This window comes from Lithobates pipiens, unplaced genomic scaffold (assembly GCF_037356315.1).
Source record: "Lithobates pipiens isolate NorthernLeopardFrog02 unplaced genomic scaffold, aLitPip1_a1.2 Scaffold_23, whole genome shotgun sequence".
NCBI lineage: Eukaryota > Metazoa > Chordata > Amphibia > Anura > Ranidae > Lithobates > Lithobates pipiens.
Window position 1 is genome coordinate 100,296,210 of NW_027507785.1, and position 21,269 is coordinate 100,317,478.

The following is a 21,269-nucleotide window of genomic DNA, read 5'->3' on the forward strand; positions in this document are numbered from 1 at the left end:
GGATGTACCTGTATGCCCATTTTCCTATCCGTGCCATTCTACCGACGTACAACGGCGTGCGCCGGTCAACATGTGATTAAAGGATGTGCTACTGATGGCTTGGTGCCAGATACCACAGCATACCTTCAAAGGTCTAGTGGAGTCTATGCCTCAACGGGGTATGGTGGGTTGTCAGAATGTTATGGCTGATCGGTGTAGGGTAGATCTTCATTTATTTGTATCTAATATATTTGACTGGAGATGGCCAATCAAGTCTAAAAAGTCTGATCTCATGCCCACTATATGCCCTTGCACTCGTGTAAATGGCGATGCTTCTCCATATTGGTTGTTACCTGCTCAACGTACAGTGTAATTTCCCCAAGGCAACACTTTATCGTACGTGCATGTGTGAGTAAACACCAATGCAAAGAAGCATCAATGTTTACACAAGTACAGAGGCGTAAAGCCATTACCTCCTATGGATAGGCCCCATCTGCAGCCCCCCGGCTGCAGGAAAACAAGTTTTTGTTTTAGCTAGGCATATTTTATGCATACTTTCATCCATGTGCACATAGCCTAAGGCTAGCTTTACACATGCTGCGGCCGTGGCTCACAGCAGGGGGTCCGGTGCGTCCCTGTACACCCAATTCAGGTATGCATCAGGTCCGAATTTTTGCCTGAATTCGCACCAGATTCGGAGCCAAAGATGCACAGGACTATTTCCAAATGCGGAGAGCTGGTTACGCTCTCCTGTCATGCGAATTGGATGCGGGGAAACCCACATTCAATTTTCATAAGTGTGAACCCAGCCTAAGACTTTGGGGGTGCTGGTGGAGAGGGGCAGTTAAAGCATACTGTAACCATACAAGAATACAGTTATTCTTTAAGCAGGAAAAATAAGTTTGTTGCATGTTTGCCAAAAAAAAAAAAAAAAAAAAAACCTACAAAAGAATACAGTATCTGGACTTCCCTGCATGCTCTCAAAATAGGAGATTTCTGTGATGTACGATCATACTCAGCTTAACCACTTGTCTACTGGGCACTTTCACCCCCTTCCTGCCCAGGCCAAAGAAAAGAAAAACAAACAGATCATTTTGGGGGAAAAAAAAGTTTCCATAGTTTGTTATAAAATTTTGAAACAGGTAATATTGCTCCTTCACTGATGTGTGCTGATGAAGCTGCACTGATAGACAGCACGGATAGGTGACACTGATGGGCACTGATTGGCAGCACAGTTGGGACTGCACTGATAATCAGTGCCCTGATTATCAATGTATACTGTATGTCCCTTTAACACAAGTCGGTTATCGGCTCTCTTCTCCTCAGATTTCAAATCCCTTATACTCACCTAACCTCTGCTGCGTCTTCCTTTGTCACAGCCCATGATAATGCTTTCTATTGATGTTGCGTGATAATCAGCCCGTGGGTACGGTCCTTAAGGCCTGGCAGAAAATCACCAGACCACATGAGCAATAGAGTGACAGTTCATAGGGCAGTGACATCTGCAATGGAGAAAGAAGCACCAAGGAGAGCGCAGAGGGTAGAGGGTTCTCTACTGTAAGAGCGGCAAGGATGTGGAATTCCCTTCCACAGGCGGTGGTCTCAGCAGGGGGCATCAATAGTTTCAAAGAACTATTAGATAAGCACCTGAACGAATTATACTGACATATAATCACACACATAGGTTGGACTTGATGGACTTGTGTCTTTTTTCGACCTCACCTACTATGTGAGGTGATTAAAGAGGATCGTGGGCCCCTGTACAGAGACACTCTCACTTTTCCCTGCATGGGCATGGTGAAACTGTCTTTTTAAGGCAATTCCTGAAACTGTTCCGTACATAAAAGGCCTTATGTGTACAGATTACTCATGGCAGACATTTAAATTTGATGAATTAGAAGGGTCAGTAGATAATGGGAAATGGGTGAACTGTAGTTTGAAGCTCTTTTGTTTCTCTGTCATTACTCATAAGCGGCAAGGCAGTGAATTATTACTCAGCACCGTAATCACCTACTGGGTTTACTGAGATATTAAGTATTTGCAGGGAGCGGTGCTTAGGTTCTGGCTGCAGCTGGGGTCTTGTGTGTACTTGTATTTTCAGCAATAATATCTCAATAATTACTGGCAGCGTGTTCAATTAGTCATTGTACATTTGGGGTTATCTTATTGCATATGAGTTAGATTTAAATTTAAATAATCCCTTTTTTTCTTTTACAATATTTGCTTAAGAAGTTAAAGATGGCGTTTAGTCTTTTATATATAAATGTTAAAGTGATACTAAAAGTTCAGCTTTAAAAAAAAAAAAAAAAAATAACAAACATGTTATACTTACCTGCTCTGTGCAACAGTTTTGCACAGAGCAGCCCTGAGCCCCCTCTTTTCGAGTCCACCGTCGGAGCTCCTGGCTCCTCCCTCCTGCTGAGTGCCCCCTAGAGCAGGGATCTGCAATTAGCAGACCTCCAGCTGTTGCAAAACTACAAGTCCCATCGTGCCTCTGCCTCTGGGTGTCATGCTTGTGGCTGTCAGAGTCTTGCTATGCCTCATGGGATTTGTAGTTCTGCAACAGCTGGAGGTCCGCTAATTGCATATCCCTGCCCTAGAGCATGCTGGTTGCTCTGGGGGCACTCTTGCGTGCTTGCTCCCAAGTCACCGCTGTGTGTCCATAAGACATAAGCTGTGCACCCAGCTCCCTCTTCACTGTAACTGACAGCAGTGGTTGCCAATGGCTACTGCTGCTGTGTATCAGCCAATACTTTTTTATGCTGCCCCCTACCCCCTCCCACCACATTCTAATGCCCCATACACACGGTCGGACATTCCGACTACAAAATCCGTCTGATTTTTTCCGACGTATTTTGGCCGAAACTTGTCTTGCATAAACACAGTCGCACAAAGTTGTCAGAAAATCCGATCGTTCGGAACGAGGTGATGTACAAAACGTACGACGGGACTACGTAGAGGCCAGTAGCCAATATTTTTTTCCTCTCCAAATTTTTTCTGCGCATGCGTGGCACTTTGTCCGATCAGAATTCTCTACACACGATCGTAAAAAGTCAGATTGGATTTTGTTGTCGAAAAATTTTAGATCCAGCTCTCAAACTTTTTCCGTCGGAAATTCCGGCAGAAAATGTCCAATAGAGGCCACACACGATCGGATTTTTCAACAACATAATCCGATCGGACTATTTCCGTCTGAATTTCCAAACGTGTTTATGGGGTATAAGTCCTATACTAACTAGCCTGTAAAGGAAAGATGCATATATTTACTTATTGTAGATGCACTCTTGATCTTAGAATGGGGGTGGAAGCAGGTTTACGCTTACGCTTAGACTTCTAGATTAAAGCAGCGCTCCAGGCAGATATAAGACACAAATTAATGCAGCTCTGTGTTCATAAAAGTGGTTGTAAAGGCTGAATGATTCTATGCATGAAGGTAAATAACCTTTGCTTTCCTGATGCGTATATTGTATTATGTACTTGTGTTAAAATGTATCCCGTTTGTATTGTTTCTTTTGCTCCTGCCACTGGTCCAAATCATTTGGTGGGGGGGAGGGGGAATTATGCTGTGGGGTCGTTTTTCAGGGGTTGGGCTTGGCCCCTTAGTTCCAGTGAAGGGAACTCTTAAGGCGTCAGCATACCAAGACATTTTGGACAATTTCATGCTCCCAACTTTGTGGGACCAGTTTGGGGATGGGCCCCTTCCTGTTCCAACATGACTGCGCACCAGTGCACAAAGCAAGGCCCAAAAAGACACGGAAGAGCAAGTTTGGGGTGGAGGAACTTTACTGGCCTGCACAGAGACCTGACCTCAACCCGATAGAACACCTTTGGTATGAATTAGAGCGGAACATCAGTCCCTGAGCTCATAAATGCACTTCTGGAATGTCGTTCTTATGAGGATAATTTTCCTGCACGGTATTTATGAATGAGTAATTTTTAAACGATAATATTTTTAAGATACAGGATCAATCAATATGAACACAGACTAAAAATAGGAGATTATTTCACCGGACATGTATTCATACAAAATAGTGTATTAATATATATATATATATATATATATATATATATATATATATATATATATATATATATAATAGTTGACAAAAAACAAATGTTACATAAAATTAAAAATACTAATTGTACTGCATAAAATTAAGAATATCAATTGAAACACCCGCTAATGGGAGTGTTTGACTTTTTTAAATGAGACAGAATTGATAAACTTCCCTGTAGAATCAATAACCAAGTAAAAATGCCAATTAGACAGAACGTCTATTTCACAAATGTAACCGTTACTATACTGCAGGTAAGTAAGTGGTTAACAATGTGAACTAAAATTAGACGTTTGTTATGTCAATAGAGTGTAAACTATAAAATGAAAAATTGAAGCTTAGAGAAAAATCTACACGGCAGTTAGTGATTCAAAAGAAATAATTATCCAACTGAATAATACTCAATAAACCACTATTTAACCACGTCAGCCCGAAAGATTTTATCCCCTTCCTGACCAGAGAACTTTTTACAATTTGGCACTGCGTCGCTTTAACTGACAATTGCGCAGTCGTGCGGCGCTGTACCCGACGCGCTATAAACTGTTTTTATTTTTTGTGCTATAAACAATTTTGAAAAAAAAAACAATATTTTTACTTTTTGCTATAATAAATATCCCCAATTAGAAAAAAAAAAAAAACGTCTTCATCGTTTAGGCCGATATGTATTCTTCTACATATTTTTGGTAAAAAAAATTCACAATAAGCATATATTGATTGGCTTGCGCAAAAGTTATAACATCTAAAAACTATAGGAAAGATTTATGGCATTTTATTTTTACTAGTAATGGCGGTGATGTGCGATTTTTAGCGGTACTGCAACGTTGCAATGGACAGATCGGACACTTTTGGCACATTTTTGGGACCATTGACATTTATACAGCGATCAGTGCTTTAAATATGCACTGATTACTGTATAAATGTCACTGGCATGGAAGGGGTTAACATTAGGGAGCGATCAAGGGGTTAAATGTCTGCTCCCTCAGTGTGTTCTAACTGTATGGAGATAGGACTGACTAGGGGAGGAGACAACTCGTTGTTCCTACTTAGTTTACAAACAAATCCCTGTGCTGGCTCTCGTGCATGTGATTGTGTGTGGCCGGTGGCATTCGTGACATCCGGCCATGCGCATCGGGTCCCCCCGCTGTGCAGCAGTCGTGTGTGCCTTCTGGTGGCTCTTAAAGGGAAACCCATACGGGTTTTTGTGTAGAGGTGCAATTCTGCCACCGTAAAAAGACGTGAGGCAGTCGGGAACCGGTTAAGAGAACACAAATGAATATCAGATAAAATCAATAATTACCATTCCTAAGATGGCTACTGGTCTGAACTGCTGGTTACCACTGGAGTTTTTAGAATGGCCATCGTGGCTTTCAAAATGGCTACTGCTTAAACAGGAATTACTTCTTGTGACCTCAGAGTTTCAAAGCATAAAGTGTCAAGGAATCTTCATAAATGTAGAGATATGAGTTGATGAATGGAGTGAGTGTGTCTGCGTGTCTAATTTCCCCCTTCTTGGCATCCATCTTAATCCTATATACCAGGGATATGCAATTAGTGGACCTCCAGCTGTTGCAGAACTACAAGTCCCGTGAGGCATAGCAAGACTGACAGCCACAAGTATGACACTCAAAGGCCGAGGCATGATGGGACTTGTAGTTTTGCAACAGCTGGAGGTCCACTAATTGCATATCCCTGCTTTATACCATGTTGGACAATAGGCTCATAAAAATTCTTATAAGCCCAGCTCAAAAAGTATGACTTCTTTTTCACTGGTTGAAAACATCTATTGATTTAACTTTTGTGGATTTAGGTAAAATCACTTCCAACCACTAGGCATGTCTGAGGTCAGAGATACGTGTTCTGAAATAACTGTCAGATAATATGTTTTATTTTCATAATGTGTATCTGTTTGTATAGTGCTGATGAATATATATATATATATATATATATATATATATATATGATTCAGGAACTCTGGTAACCGGTATGTACATGTATGTGTACAATACAACCAGTATCATTTTAGTCATCAATGTCACATAAAATGATGGTATATGGATTCATGTATTACTCTGGTAGATCCTATGAATACTTATTTATCTAGGTAAAGTGTATATATTATATAGACATGATCACGATAGATATATGTCATTCATAATAATGAATGGTATCTATAAAACAATTCTTACTTCTAATTTGTTCCACATCAAAATATTATATTTTTACCTTATAACAGAATTATCATTGTGTTAGTAGACGCTGAAATCATAACTGTATCTATGACCAGGAATATAATATATAATTTGAATGACTTATAATCATATATATTTTGAAATACCACTGAGTAGACAGAATTCAGATGTCTCCCTGAACTGTTTGAAATGAACTTTGGACAGACTCAATTAATATTTATATAGAGTTTAGCTGTATAAACAATTCTTAGCCCTTGTACACACGGTCAGAGATTCCGATGGAGTGTGTCCTATCGGACCGTTTTGTCGGATAATCCGACTGTGTGTGGTCTCCATCGGACTGTTTCCGTCGGAGTATCCGACGGACCATGTTTTCCAACTTGTCCGTAAAATTTTCAGTCAAAATGCTCAGATCGGACATACTCCGATCATGTGTAGCCTACTCCGACGAACAAAGTGCCACGCATGCTCAGATCAAATTCCTAGACCAAAGCTATTGGCTACTAGCCTGAACGTAGTCCCGTCGTAACTAAATAACGTCATCACGTTATGTACAATCGGATTTTCCGACAACTTTGTCTGACCGTGTGTATGCAACAGTTTCGGATAAAATCCGTTGGACAAAATCCAATGGATTTGGTTGTCAGAATGTCCGACCGTGTGTACAAGGGCTTAGAGTCTTCACAATAGGTTCTGTTAGAGATGTGTGATTTCTCTTTGAGAACAATCCAGTTAAGTATATGTGTCAACTTTTATTGTGGCATCAGGTCTCTTTATCTACCCACCTAAAACATGTAAATTTCTTTGGTTTCTGCTTCGCAATTTGTTTGTATTATTTAGTATAGGTCATCCATTGAAAGTTGGGAAATAGATGAAGTCATGGTCACCCTTAGTTCACCTCCCATACCTGGGGCTCATGACCTAACATTTTCAAAAAATATTATTTCTTTCCTCGCAAAAGGTCTACCAGGAAGAATCGTCAAACATTCCCATAGACACACTCCTAAACCTTGTGGACAGCCTTCTCAGACGCTGTTATAGCTGAGGGTGGGCCAAATGAATATTGAACCCTACAGACTAAGGCTGGGATGACATTAAAGTTTAACCCCCCTAGCGGTAATCCCGAGTCTGGCTCGGGTTAGGAATTTACTGATAGAAGCGGTAACCCCGAGCCAGACTCGGGAGCGCTTCGCTGGATGCAGGGGAGGACACAGGGAGACTTACTTACCTTGTCCCCTGGATCCCCCGCGCTGTGTGATCGAGCTGTCCTTCGCTCGATTCACAGTGCCGAATGCCGCCGAGCTCCGTTCCCTGCGACGTTACGGCGCACGGGAGTGGAGAACGGCGGCAAATTAAAAAAAGTAAAAATACACAAAACACACACAGCACTGTAATCTTACAGATTACAGTGCTGTATTAAAAAATACACACCCCCTTTGTCCCTAGTGGTCTGTGAAATGCCCTGCATGCACTTTTATATTATAAATACTGTTTTTTCTGCCTGGAATTTGGAGATTGCCCATAGCAACCAAAAAGTGTCCCTTTTTCAGTGTTTTTGGATTTGATTACATTATTGAATAATTTTTAGTATTCTTTATTATATTATAAACTTTATCATACCCGGGATGTCTGCTAGACTCTGGTTTGAACAGATTTAAGAGAGTTATTCCTAAGAATTACAGGACTACAAAATAAAACGCTAAATTCCCATGCAAAATAATTGTACCGCTTTCAGCACCTAAAACCGGACTGAATCATACTGCCAGGGAGGTTAAGTTCGTGTAAAGGCAGGTGTCCAAATACTTTTGATAATATAGAGTATAAATTTATATATATATATATATATATATATATATATATATATATATATATATATAAATAGTATCTCACAAAAGTGAGTACACCCCTCACATTTTTGTAAATATTTTATTATTTCTTTTGATGTGACAACACTGAAGAAATGACACTTTGTTACAATGTAAAGATAGTGAGTGTACAGCTTGTAACAGCGTAAATTTGCTGTTCCCTCAAAATAACTTAACACACCTAAAACCGCCAGCAACAAAAGTGAGTACACCCCTAAGTGAAAATGTCCAAATATGGCCCAATTAGCTATTTTCCCTCCCCGGTGTCATGTGACTCGTTAGTGTTACAAGGTCTCAGGTGTGAATGGGGAACAGGTGTGTTAAATTTGGTGTTATCGGGATGGCAGTTCTTGGAGGAAGTATCGAAGCAAATAGGAATGGGGCCTAAAATGTTGGGAAGGATAGTGGCATTATATAGGAATTCAAGAGCTAAAGTGAGAGCAAATGGGATGTTGTCAGAATATATAGAAATATCAAATGGGACCAGACAGGGGTGTCCCCTATCACCACTTTTATATGTTATGATAATGGAACACCTTATGGAAGCTATAAGGGGAAATAAGGATATCAGAGGGATAAAGGTCAATGGCAAAGAATACAAGATGGCTGCCTATGCAGATGATCTTTTATTATATATAACTAACCCTATAATTTCAATACCTAATGTGATAAAAGAACTGGAAAGATTTGGTGAAGTGAGTAACTTTAAAGTAAATTATGATAAATCTGAATTAATGAATATTACATTGGAAGAAAGAATGCAAAAGATAATACAAAAGGATTTCCCATTCAAATGAAAGCAAGATGCGATTAAATATTTGGGGATATACATTCCAAGAGATTTGAAGCTTTTACAAGATATGAACTATAATACAGCAATTTATAAGGTAAAAAAACTTTTAGGAAAATATGATAAAATAACATATTCCTGGTTAGGGAGAATAAATATTGTAAAGATGGTGATACTACCAATTATGTTATATATTTTTCAGACTGTCCCTATAATACCATCAAGGAAAACTATGAAGGAGTTAAGGGAAGCTGTAGAAAGTTTTATATGGGCGCACAAGATCCCCAGAATAAAAAGAGAGGTATTGATAAGAACAAAAAATAATGGAGGACTGGCAATGCCGGACTTTGTTAAGTATCTCCAAGCAGCCTCATTAATGAGAATTATTGAATGGCAACACAATGCAAAAAATAAACAATGGGTAAAGTTAGAAGAAGATATAATATGGGTTAGAATAAAATATCTGCCCTGGATAAAACCTAATTTAAGGCCGGAAGAAAAGGAGTTGCCTATTTTTGTAAAAACAACATTAAAAATATGGGAAGATATAATAAAAAAAAGGAAAGCTATCCTCTCTAATTGGCCCTATGACTCCATTATTTGGTAATCCCGAATTTAGGCCAGCATTAAATAGTAAAACATTTCTTAAATGGAATATGGATGAGCATGAACGAATTATACAAATTTTGATTGATGGAAAGATGCCAACGCTACAGGAAATGGGACATGAATATAAAAATAAATGGCTACAATATCGTCAGCTGAAAACATATATAGAGCCAATAGGGATAATGATTATGATTATTTAATAGACAATTAACCATATTTGAACAAATAGCAACAAATAAGGATAAGGCGGATAAAAAACTATCTAAGATATACAATTTATTACTCCCTTATGGTGATATTAAAAAAAATAGTAGGTGTTAAAAAATGGGAGGAAGAAACGGGGAAAGAGATGACTGAGAAAGAATGGGAAGTGATATTTGAAAGAATGCATAAAATACCCCTAGCAATTAAATATCAGGAAAAAAATTATAAAGTAGCAACAAGATGGTATAGAAGTCCAGTAGTTATGAACAGAATAAATAAAAGGAACTCTGAAACTTGTTGGAGATGCAAAATAAAAAAGGGTACTCTAGAACATATATGGTTTAGCTGTTATAGGATAAGAGCTTTCTGGGGTAAGATAATGGAAATATACCAGCAGGTGACAGGTATAGGGATAAAGCCAGATATAAATGTAGTATTATTCTCACATACAACCAAGTCAATAACACAGAAGGAGATAGAGTTTTTTCACTGTATGACTACAGTGGCAAAAGTTGTAATCGCACAGAAATGGAAAAAGGAAATAGCGCCATCAATAATAGAGTGGAAATGTGAAATGAATGAAATATACTATTTGGAGAAACAAATAAGAGAAGAAGGATATGTGGAGAATCAGATCTCAAAGTATTGGAAAAAATGGGAGGAGTTTTGTACCTCAGGGAAGATGAAAGATTATTTGTAAGTGATTGGAGTTGGGGAATGTGGGGGTGGGGGGTGGGGGGAGTATGATGGCCCTTTTTTGATTGTGGGGAATGTGTTGGAGTTTTATGTTGTTGTGGATGGTTGTTTTATATGTTTAAAAATTATAAAATAAAGAGATATTTAAAACAAATTTGGTGTTATCGCTCTCGCTCTCATACTGGTTACTGGAAGTTCAACATGGGACCTTATGGCAAAGAACTCTCTGAGGATCTGAAAACTAGAATTGTTGCTCTACATAAAGATGGCCTAGGCTATACGAAGATTTCCAAGACCCTGAAACTGAGCTGCAGCACAGTGGCCAAGACCATACAGCAGTTTAACAGGACAGGTTTCACTCAGAACAGGCCTCGCCATGGTCAACCAAAGACGTTGAGTGCACGTGCTCAGCGTCATATCCAGAGGTTGTCTTTGGAAAATTGACATATGAATGCTGCCAGCATCGCTGCAGAGGTTGAAGGGGTGGGGGGTCAGACCTGTCAGCGCTCCGACCATATGCCGCATACTGCATCAAATTGGTCTGCATGGCTGTCATCCCAGTAAGGAGCTTCTCCTGAAGATGATGCACAAGAAAACCCGCAAACAGTTTTGCTGAAGACAAGCAGACTAAGGGCATGGATTACTAATACCATGTCCTGTGGTCTGATGAGACCAAGGCAAACTTATTTGGTTGAAATGGTCTCAAGCAGGTGTGGCGGCAACTAGGTGAGGAGTACAAAGAAAAGTTTGTCTTGCCTACAGTCAAGCATGGTGGTGGAAGTGTCATGGTCTGGGGCTGCATGAGTGCTGGGGAGCTATAGTTCATTGAGGGGACCATGAATGCCAACATGTACTGTGACGTACTTAAGCAGAGCATGATCCCCTCCCGTCAGAGACTGGGCCACAGAGCAATATTCCAACATGATAATGACCCCAAACACACCTCCAAGACAACTACTGCCTTGCTAAAGAAGCTAAGGGTAAAGATAATGCACTGACCAAGCATGTCTCCAGACCTAAACCTTATTGAGCATCTGTGGGGCATCCTCAAACGGAAAGTGGAGGAGCGCAAGGTCTTTAACATCCACCAGCTCCGTGATGTCGTCATGTAGGAGTGGAAGAGGACTCCAGTGGCAACCTGTGAAGCTCTGGTGAACTCCATGCCCAAGAGGGTTAAGGCAGTGCTGGAAAATAATGGTGACCACACAAAATATTGCCACTTTGAGCCCAATTTGCACATTTTCACATAGGGGTGTACTCACTTTTGTTGCCAGTGGTTTAGACATCAATTGCTGTGTGTTAAGTTATTTTGATGGGGCAGCAAATTGACACTGTTATACAAGCTGTACACACATTACTTTACATTGTAGCAAAGTTTAATTTCTTCAGTGTTGTCACATGAAAAGATACAGTTGCACAAAAAAGTATGTGAACCCTTTTGGAATGATATGGATTTCTGCAGAAATTGGTCATAAAATGTGATCTGATCTTCATCTAAGCCACAACAATAGACAATCACAGTCTGTTTAAACTAATAACGCACAAAGAATTAAATGTTACCAAGTTTTTATTGAACACACCATGTAAACATTCACAGTTCAGGTGGAAAAAAGTATGTGAACCCTTGGATTTAATAAACTGGTTGAACTACCTTTGGCAGCAATAAATTCAACCAAACGTTTCTTGTAGTTGAAGATCAGACATGCACAACGGTCAGGAGTAATTCTTGACCATTCCTCTTTACAGAACTGTTTCAGTTCAGCAATATTCTTGGGATGTCTGGTGTGAATCGCTTTCTTGAGGTCATGCCACAGCATCTCAATCGGGTTGAGGTCAGGATTCTGAGTGGGCCACTCCAGAAGGCGTATTTTCTTCTGTTTAAGCCATTCTGTTGTTGATTTACTTCTATGTTAAGGGTCGTTGTCCTGTTGCAACATCCATCTTCAGTTGAGCTTCAGCTGGTGGACAGATGGCCTTAAGTTCTCCTGCAAAATGTCTTGATAAACTTGAAAATTTATTTTTCCTTCAATGATAGCAATCTGTCCAGGCCCTGATGCAGCAAAGCAGCCCCAAACCATGATGCCAACACCATACTTCACAGTTGGGATGAGGTTTTGATGTTGGTGTGATGTGCCTCTTTTTCTCCACACATAGTGTTGTGTGTTTCTTCCAAACAACTCAACTTTGTTTTCATCTGTCCACAGAATATTTTGCCAGTACTGCTGTGGAACATCCAGATTCTCTTGTGCAAACTGTTAACGTGCAGCAATGTTTTTTTTTGGACAGCAGTGGCTTCCTCTGTGGTATCCTCCCATGAAATCCATTCTTGTTTAGTGTTTTACATGTCATAGATTTGCTAACAGGGATATTAGCATTAGGGATGAGCCGAACACCCCCCGGTTCAGTTCGCACCAGAACTTGCGAACGACCCCCGCGTTCGGTACGAACGTTAGAACCCCATTGAAGTCTATGGGACTCGAACGTTCGAATTGGAAAGTGCTAATTTTAACGGCTAATATGCAAGATAGTGTCCTAAAAAGGGTTTGGGGACCTGCCTCCTGTCTCAGGGGACATGGGTCACTGCAAAAAAAAGTTTTAAAAACGGCCGTTTTGGCGGGAGCACTGATTTTAATGACGATTAAAGTGAAAAAAAAAAAGTGAAATATTCCTTTAAATATGGTGTCTGGGGGGTGTCTGTAGTATGCCTGTGAAGTGCCACGTGTTTCCCGTGTTTAGAACAGTCCCTGCATAAAATGACATTAAACGGAAATAACACCATTTAAAACTGCTTGCGGTTTTAATGTTATATCTGGTTCCTGCAATATGGTTGAAAATCATTGAGAAACATGGCATGGGTAGCCCTCCCTGCCCATTACCAGCCTATTTGGGTCTTGTACGCATATTAAGGGGAACCCTGTACCCATATTAAAAAAAGGAAATGCGTGTGGCCCCCAGGCCCTATATACTCAGAACAGCAGTATACAGGCGGTGCAAACAAGACAGGGACTGTGTAGGTTTGTTGTGTTAAGTTGAATCTGTTTGTCATTTTCAACCGGTACATTTTTAAAGTGTAGCTCCAGTCAAAAAAACTATCTTTAAGCTTTTTGGAAAACATAGGGAAGGGTTATCACCCCTGTATAATTTGTTTTGTCGTCCATCTTTTTTCATCTCACTTGCTGCTGTCTCCTTGCGTTTGCAAGTAGGAGATGTTTGTAAGTTGGATGTTTGAAAGTAGGGGCCTGCCCTATATTATAGCGGTATGTACTGGGTACAGAGCACGCAGACAGCACGCACTATCTCCTAACACTACTGACTGCAAGCTCTATTATTAACCACTTGTTAGCCCAATGTTTGCATAAAGTGAAAGATGAAGTTATGCTGAGTAAATAGATATCAAACATGTCACTCTTCAAAATTGCACATGCCCGTGGAATGGCGCCAAACGTCGCTACTTAAAAAATCCCCATAGGCGACACTTTAATTTTTTTTTTTTACTGGTTACATGTTTTGAGTTGCAGAGGAGGTCTAGGACTGGAATTATTGCTCTCGCTCTAACATTCTCGGCGATACCTCACATGTGTGGCACATGCGAGCACATGGGGACATGGGCGCTTTAATTTTTATTTTATTTTTTTATTGTTCATTTTACTTTATTTATTTTAGTTTGAAATTTTTTCCCCCAAAAATATATTTTTGATCACTTTTATTCCTATTACAAGAAATGTAAACATCCCTTGTAATAGGAATATGGGGTGACAGGTCCTCTTTACAGTGAAATCTGGGGGGTCAATATGACCCCACATCTCACCTCTAGGCTGGGAAGCCTGAAATAAAAAATAAAAAAAAGATTCTGGCTTTGATCGTACTGGCGAGTTGGTAGAAGCACCGGAGGGCGGTGAGGGGTGGGGGGCGTCTATGGCTGGGTATTTCAGGGTATCACCGAGTATGGCTGGGTATCTCTGAGTATGGCTGGGTATGGCAATTTATGGCAGGGTATTACAGAGTATTGGCGGGGTATTGGCGGGGTACTACAGAGTAATAGCAGGGTACTGCAGAGTATTGGGGGGTACTACAGAGTAATGGCAGGGTACTGCAGAGTATTGGGGGTACTGCAGAGTAATGGGGGTTACTGCAGAGTAATGGGGGGTACTGCAGAGTAATGGCAGGGTACTGCACTGCAGAGTAATGGCAGGGTACTGCAGAGTATTGGGGGTACTGCAGAGTATTGGGGGTACTGCAGAGTAATGGCGGGTACTGCAGAGTAATGGCGGGTATTGCAGAGTATTGGGGGGTACTGCAGAGTAATGGGGGTTACTGCAGAGTAATGGGGGGTACTGCAGAGTAATGGCAGGGTACTGCAGAGTATGCACTGGTATTGCAGAGTATTGGCAGGGAATTGAGGGGTTAAATTCGGTGAGCAGCGATGTGGGCACTGCAGATGCAGCCCACATCGCTGCTGACACCGATCTCTTTCCCCTCCGCTGTACCGATCGGTACAGAGAGGGGAGGGAGGAAAAGGCGTCATAACATGACGCCGGTTTGTTTCCAAGTGATCACTCCGTCATTTAACGGAGCAATCACGTGGTAAACGGCCGCTATGAGCGGCCGTTTACCGTGATCCGTGATGCGACCCGGCGGTCACGGATGCTCTCGAGTGCGCACACCTCGGGGCACGCGAGAGCAGAATTCTGGGAGGCCGTTAATTAACGGCCTCTCAGAGTTAAACAACCCCCCTGAAGCCGTTAATCGGCAATGGGCAGTTGTTAAGTGGTTAAAGCTAGATCACTAGCTATATAGGTGAGGTGAATATAGTGGTGTATACTGCAGTCAGGGCACAGACAACAACCACTACACAGCAGCAAGATAGGAAATCAGCCAAAAACGATTGGTGTGTACTGTGTTGAAGGTACACAGAACACCCACTGCTTCAGATGCTAAGTAACACACTACACGAGGCTGCCTCAAAGGCGGCCTTATATAGTGTGGGGCGTGCACTACACAGCCTGAGCTATGATTGGCCACAGGCAGGATGCCTGTGGCCAATCATGGCTCTCCTCGCTGCCGGCGCTGCGATTGGCCAAGCATGCGGGGTCACAGTGCATGCTTGGCCAATCATCGGGCAGCAATGCACTGCGCCAACGCAGCGCATTATGGTCCGCGCGCGCGTCACTCGAATTTTGACGCGAACGGCCAAAACGTTCGGAATTCGCCGAACGCACGAACAGCCAATGTTCGAGTCGAACGTACGTTCGACTCGAACACGAAGCTCATCCCTAATTAGCATATGCCAGAGACTTTTGTAAGTCTTTAGCTTACACTCTAGGATTCTTCTTCACCTCATTGAGCAGTCTGTGCTGTGCTCTTGCAGTCATCTTTACAGGACGCCCACTCCTAGAGAGATTAGCAGCAGTGCTGAACTTTCTTCCTTTATAGACAATTTGTCTTACCATGGATTGATGAACAGCAAGGCTTTTGGAGATACTTTTATAACCCTTTCTAGCTTAATGCAAGTCAACAATTCTTAATCGTAGGTCTTCTGAGAGCTCTTTTGTGCGAGGCATCATTTACATCAGGCAATGCTTCTTGTGAAAAGCAAACCCAGAACTGGTGTGTGTTTTTTATAGGGCAGGGCAGCTGTAACCAACACCTCCAATCTCATCTCATTGATTTTACTCCAGTTGGCTGACACCTCACTCCAATTAGCTCTTGGAGATCTCATTAGTCTAGGGTTCACATACTTTTTCCACCTGCACTGTGAATGTTTACATGGTGTGTTCAATAAAAACATGGTAACATTTAATTCTTTGTGTGTTATTAGTTTAAGCAGACTGTGATTGTCTATTGTTGTGACTTAGATGAAGATCAAATCACATCTTATGACCAATTTGTGCAGAAATCCATATCATTCCAAACGGGTTCACATACTTTTTTTTGCAACTATATAACAAAATATTTACAAAAATGTGAGGGGTGTACTCACTTTTGTAAGATACTGTATATATACTGTGCTCACTTTGCCCATCATGACTGCCTCACTGTGCCCATCAATGCAGCCTCACCAATGCCCATCAAATGCAGCCTACCAGTGCCCTTCAAATACAGCCTCATCAGTGCCCACCAAATGCAGCTTATCAGTGCCCATCAAATGCAGCCTCGCTGTGTCTATCAAATGCAGTCTCATCATGCCCATCAAATGCAGACTTTCAGTCTATACCCATCAATGCAGCCTCAGTCTCTGTACCCATCAATGCAGAGCCCCTGGGTCTATGCCCATCAATGCAGCTCCTCAGTCTGTGACCATCAATGCTGAGCTACTCAGTCTCTGTGCACATTAATGCAGCCCCTCAGTCTGTGCCCAGCAATGCTGAGCCCCTCAGTCTGTGCCCATCAATGCAGCTCCTCATTCTGTGCCCATTAATGCTGAGCCCCTCAGTTTCTGTACCCATCAATGCAACTCCTTAGTCTATGCCCATTAATGCAGCGCCTGAGTCTGTGCCCATCAATGCCGAGCCCCTCAGTCTGTGCCCATCAGTGCTGAGCTGCTCAGTCTGTGCCCATCATTGCTGAGCCCCTCAGTCTGTGCCCATTAATGCTGAGCCCCTCAGACAGTGCCCATCAATGCAGCCTCAGTCTCTTTACCCATCAATGCAGCCCATCAGTCTGTGCTCATCAATGCAGAGTCAGACTCACCAGTGCATGGATCACTCAGCGGGTATCTCCCGCTGTGTTACGGAGCTTGCGTCTGAATTCTTCAGCAGAGTGATGTAACAGAGTCCCACCTCCTAGACCGGCTCCCGGTATTGGATCAGTGTTCTGTCTATCACAGGAGGAGCTAGTCTAGGAGGCGGGACTCTGTTACAGCGCCTGTACACAAGAGGTGGAGGGAAGGGAGGACTCTGCAGTCTGCACTTGGATCGACCGCGGACACTGTCAGAATATTTAATTTTTTTTGTCATCTGTGTCCCATTGCAGGGATTTTCCTTTACTTATTTTCCCATAGCCAAGCTGGAGGAAGTGAAATCTCTGAAATTAAAGTGATTGTAAAGGTTCAAATATTTTTTTTTAGCATGTCATACTTACATGCTCTGTGCAAGGGTCTTGCACAGAGCAGCCCCGATCTTCCTCTCCTGGGGTGCCCCACCGACACTCATGGCTCTGCCTCTTCATCAGGTGCCCCCCACGAGAGCCGCTTTCCATAGGGGCACCCATGCAGGCACGCTCCTGAGTCCCGCTGCTGCGTCCATTGACACAGACAGCGAGACTCGCCCCACCCCCGCATCACTGGATTTGATTGACAGCAGTGGGAGCCAACGGCTCCCGCTGGTAACAACTTATCCGATAAGGACAGAGATAGCGGCTGGGTTTCTGCACATCGCTGGAACAGATGGGCTCATGGGGAGGGGGGTGCATTAAGGTCAAAAATGCATTAAGGTTAAAAACCATGAGATTTTACAATCCCTGGGGACCCCCAGGTCACCACAACTAGTATCCCCATTTGAACATTTCCCCTCTTCTGGAGACAACCCCCCAAAATGTGTGTTTGTCATTTACTTTCAGTTTCAATGATAATAGTAAAGAAGACAAATAGAGAAGGTGAATCTCCCTAAGGAGGACATAGACAGTAATAAAATAAATAAAAAAGTGACAGGTGTGCTAATCCCTCTCCTCTCTATCCAAAACGAAAAAAAAAAAAAATTTCCTTTAGTTATTGTATTCTTTATTTCTCTTGTTTTACAACAGCCTTGAAGTGAGGTCATGTTCTTGCGTATAAAAAGATAGGATTGAATGTAAGAGTTATGCCGTGTACACACGATCAGACAATCCGACAACAAAATCCATGTTTTTTTTTCTGACGGATGTCGGCTCAAACTTGTCTTGCATACACATGGTCACACAATGTTGTCGGAAATTCCGAACGTCAAGAACTCAGTGATGTACGACGACCCGAGAAAATTGAAGTTCAATAGCCAGTGCGGCTCTTCTGCTTGGTTCCGAGCATGTGCAGAACTTTGTGTTTCGGAATTGTCTACACACGATCTGAATTTCCGACAACGGATTTTGTTGCCGGAAAATTTGAGATAGAGATCTCAAATTTTGTGTGTCGGAAATTCCGATGGTAAATGTCCGTTTACCTACACACAGTTAGAATTTCTGACAAAAAGCTCCCATCGAACATTTTTCAGTGGAAAATCTGACTGTGTGTACGCGGCATAAGGCTGAGTTCACATACTGTATGTGCGAATTGAATGCAGGTTTCACCACATCCATTTCGCATGACATGTGAGTGTGACCGGCTCTCACACAGGTCCGGGGTGGCCACGAAGCAAAAGGGTCCTGTGTGTGTTTGGGTCAACTTCAGGTGTAAATTTAGGCAAGAACTCGGACCTGAATCGCACCTAAACTGGTGAACAGACACGCACCGGACACCAGGCACGAACCCGCAGCCGCACATATGTGAACCCGGGATAAGCAGGCATTTGGGTAGATTAACTAAAGAAATGAATGCTCTTTATTTAGTGAAGTGGATGCTTGCTGTGCACTGCCTTCATACTGAATGTGCTCCGTCATGTTTAACGGAATATCTTTTTTTTTTTTTTTGGTGAAAACAGATCTACAAAAAACATCTACTAACATTAACTTTGCAAATCAAACAGCCTTCACTCCTTTAGTAATTCAACCTCACTGTTTTCTTGCACATCTTACGGTTCTGTATGATAATTAATGGCAGGAAGTAAAATGCATGTCCTTTTATGTGTTTCAACATCTTCTTTGTTTCCATGCAGTTGTTGCAATGACGTCTGGAGTCCTGATTCAGAATGATTTTCTGTGTTGTACCTCTGCAAACAACACTCACCAAGCAGCAATGAGCTCAGGTACCAATCTTATCTGACTAATAGTCCACAATAAATATATGGTCCTAACACCAGGTATTGCATTATGACTGATGAAATGGGGTAGATGATGTATACTGAATGCTTTGCTCAATAAGGATTTCAAAGAACATTGATGATGTTGGAGAAGTTTGTATGATACATTCACCTTTTAGCACTGGGAGACTGGACATACTAACCCTACCTGTAACCTAACCTTAAATCAGACTTCGCCCTAACCCTCCCTACAACCTAACCTTCCCCCCCCGACCCGTCCTTAATCTAACCTTCATAATAATACTCCCTGTAACGGAGTTCCGCCATTTTTTTTTTTTAAGTCAGCAGCTACAAATACTGCAGCTGCTGACTTTTAAAATATGGACACTCACCTGTCCAGCACGCCCGCGATGTCAGCACCCGAGGCCGATCTGCCGCTCGGCTCTCGGGTGCTGCCGACGCCATCTTTGCTATGGGAATCAGGAAGTGAAGCCTTGCGGCTTCACTTCCCGGTCCCTTACTGCACATGCATGAGTCGTGCTGTGCAATACGGATGGGACCTGTGTGTTTCCCAGCAGACAGCGGGGAAGGGACAGGAAGTGGCGTAAATACCCGCAGATTCTGTGGCTATCTATGCCCGGAAGTGGGTGTAAATACCTGTATTATACAGGTATCTGCACCCCCTCCCCCCTGAAAGGTGGCAATTGTGGCACCGGAGGGGGGGAGGGTTCCGATGAGCTGAAGTTCCACTTTAGGGTGGAACCCCACTTTAACCGTCACACTGACCCTCCTGCAACCTAACCTTATGGGAATTTAAAATAACAAACATTCATACTCACCTAAGTGGATGCAGCAGTCCAATGCTGCATCTGTCCCCTGCCGCCTCTAAGGCTGCATTTACAGCTGAGCGTCACGTTTTTAAAGATTTCTTTAGGGCGTTTGCTCGTTTTTGAGCATTTGTGTACAGTGTTTTTGAGCTTTGGAGTTTTTAAATTAGCCAATAGTGAAAAATATGATCTGTTTCATAATTTGTTACTATGTGTTTCAGCTTTTTCATCCGCTTTTATTTATTTATTTATTATTTATTTATAATTTTTTTAGGGTTGAGGTTTAAAGGTTAGGGTCAGGGGGTTTATTAATTTATTTATTTACTTATTTGTTTATTTTGTGAGGTTAGGGGTCAATATTGGGTTTAGGGGTTAATATTAGGGTTGAGAGTTGGGACTAGGGTTATTTATTTATTATTATTTATTTTCATTTAATTATTGCATTGGAGCAGAAAAATTATGAAAAACACGAGACAAAACACACTAAAACGCTCAAAAACTCTTTAATCAAGATTTTCCATGCATTTCTATGGAACGAAAAAAATGCTTTAAAAATGCACGAATCTACCCGATTACAGCTATAAAAAAAATTTGGCATTTTATATTGTAGGCCTGTAATTATTAGCAATAACACACTTAAATCTGTCCAAACAAGAGTCTAATATATATCCAGGGTATGATGAAGTTTGAAACACAAAATCATAAATTATAATATAATAAATATAAATAATTATAAAAAATAATAATAATAAAATTAATTTCCCCATGATTCACTATCGCACAATTCTGCAAGTGTTTTAATTTACTATCGCTGTTTTCTAGCTGGTCTAAAACCACTTTTGACGTAAAGGGATAATTTTTGGTTTCTATGGACAATCTCCAGTTTCCAGGCAGAAAGAACAGTATATATCATATAAAACTGCATGCAGGGCATTGGATAAAGCACTAGGGACAAAAGGGATGTGAAATAATTTTATACAGTAATGTAATCTGTAAGATTACAGTGTACTGTATGTATTATGATTTTTCACTTTTTTGAATTTGCCGCCGGGCTCCGCCCCCATGCGTCGCGACACTCGCAGGGAACGGAGCCCAGCACACAGAGGCATCGAGAGGAGGACAGAGCCTACGGACACAGTGAGGGGACATGGCAGGATCCTGGGGACAAGGTAAGTATACTGCACCAGG

The 21,269-nt window shown here is 41.7% G+C and overlaps 1 protein-coding gene across 1 annotated transcript in view; it reads left to right on the plus strand.

The window, feature by feature from the left end:
- PTPDC1 (protein tyrosine phosphatase domain containing 1) overlaps positions 1-21,269 on the plus strand; it is a 150,155-nt gene that overhangs the window by 49,451 nt on the left and 79,435 nt on the right. Inside the window, exon 2 of the mRNA XM_077452103.1 lies at positions 19,171-19,260. Within this exon, the coding sequence (XP_077308229.1) occupies positions 19,179-19,260 (82 nt within the window). The 5' untranslated portion in view covers positions 19,171-19,178. The remainder of the gene's footprint in view (positions 1-19,170; positions 19,261-21,269) is intronic.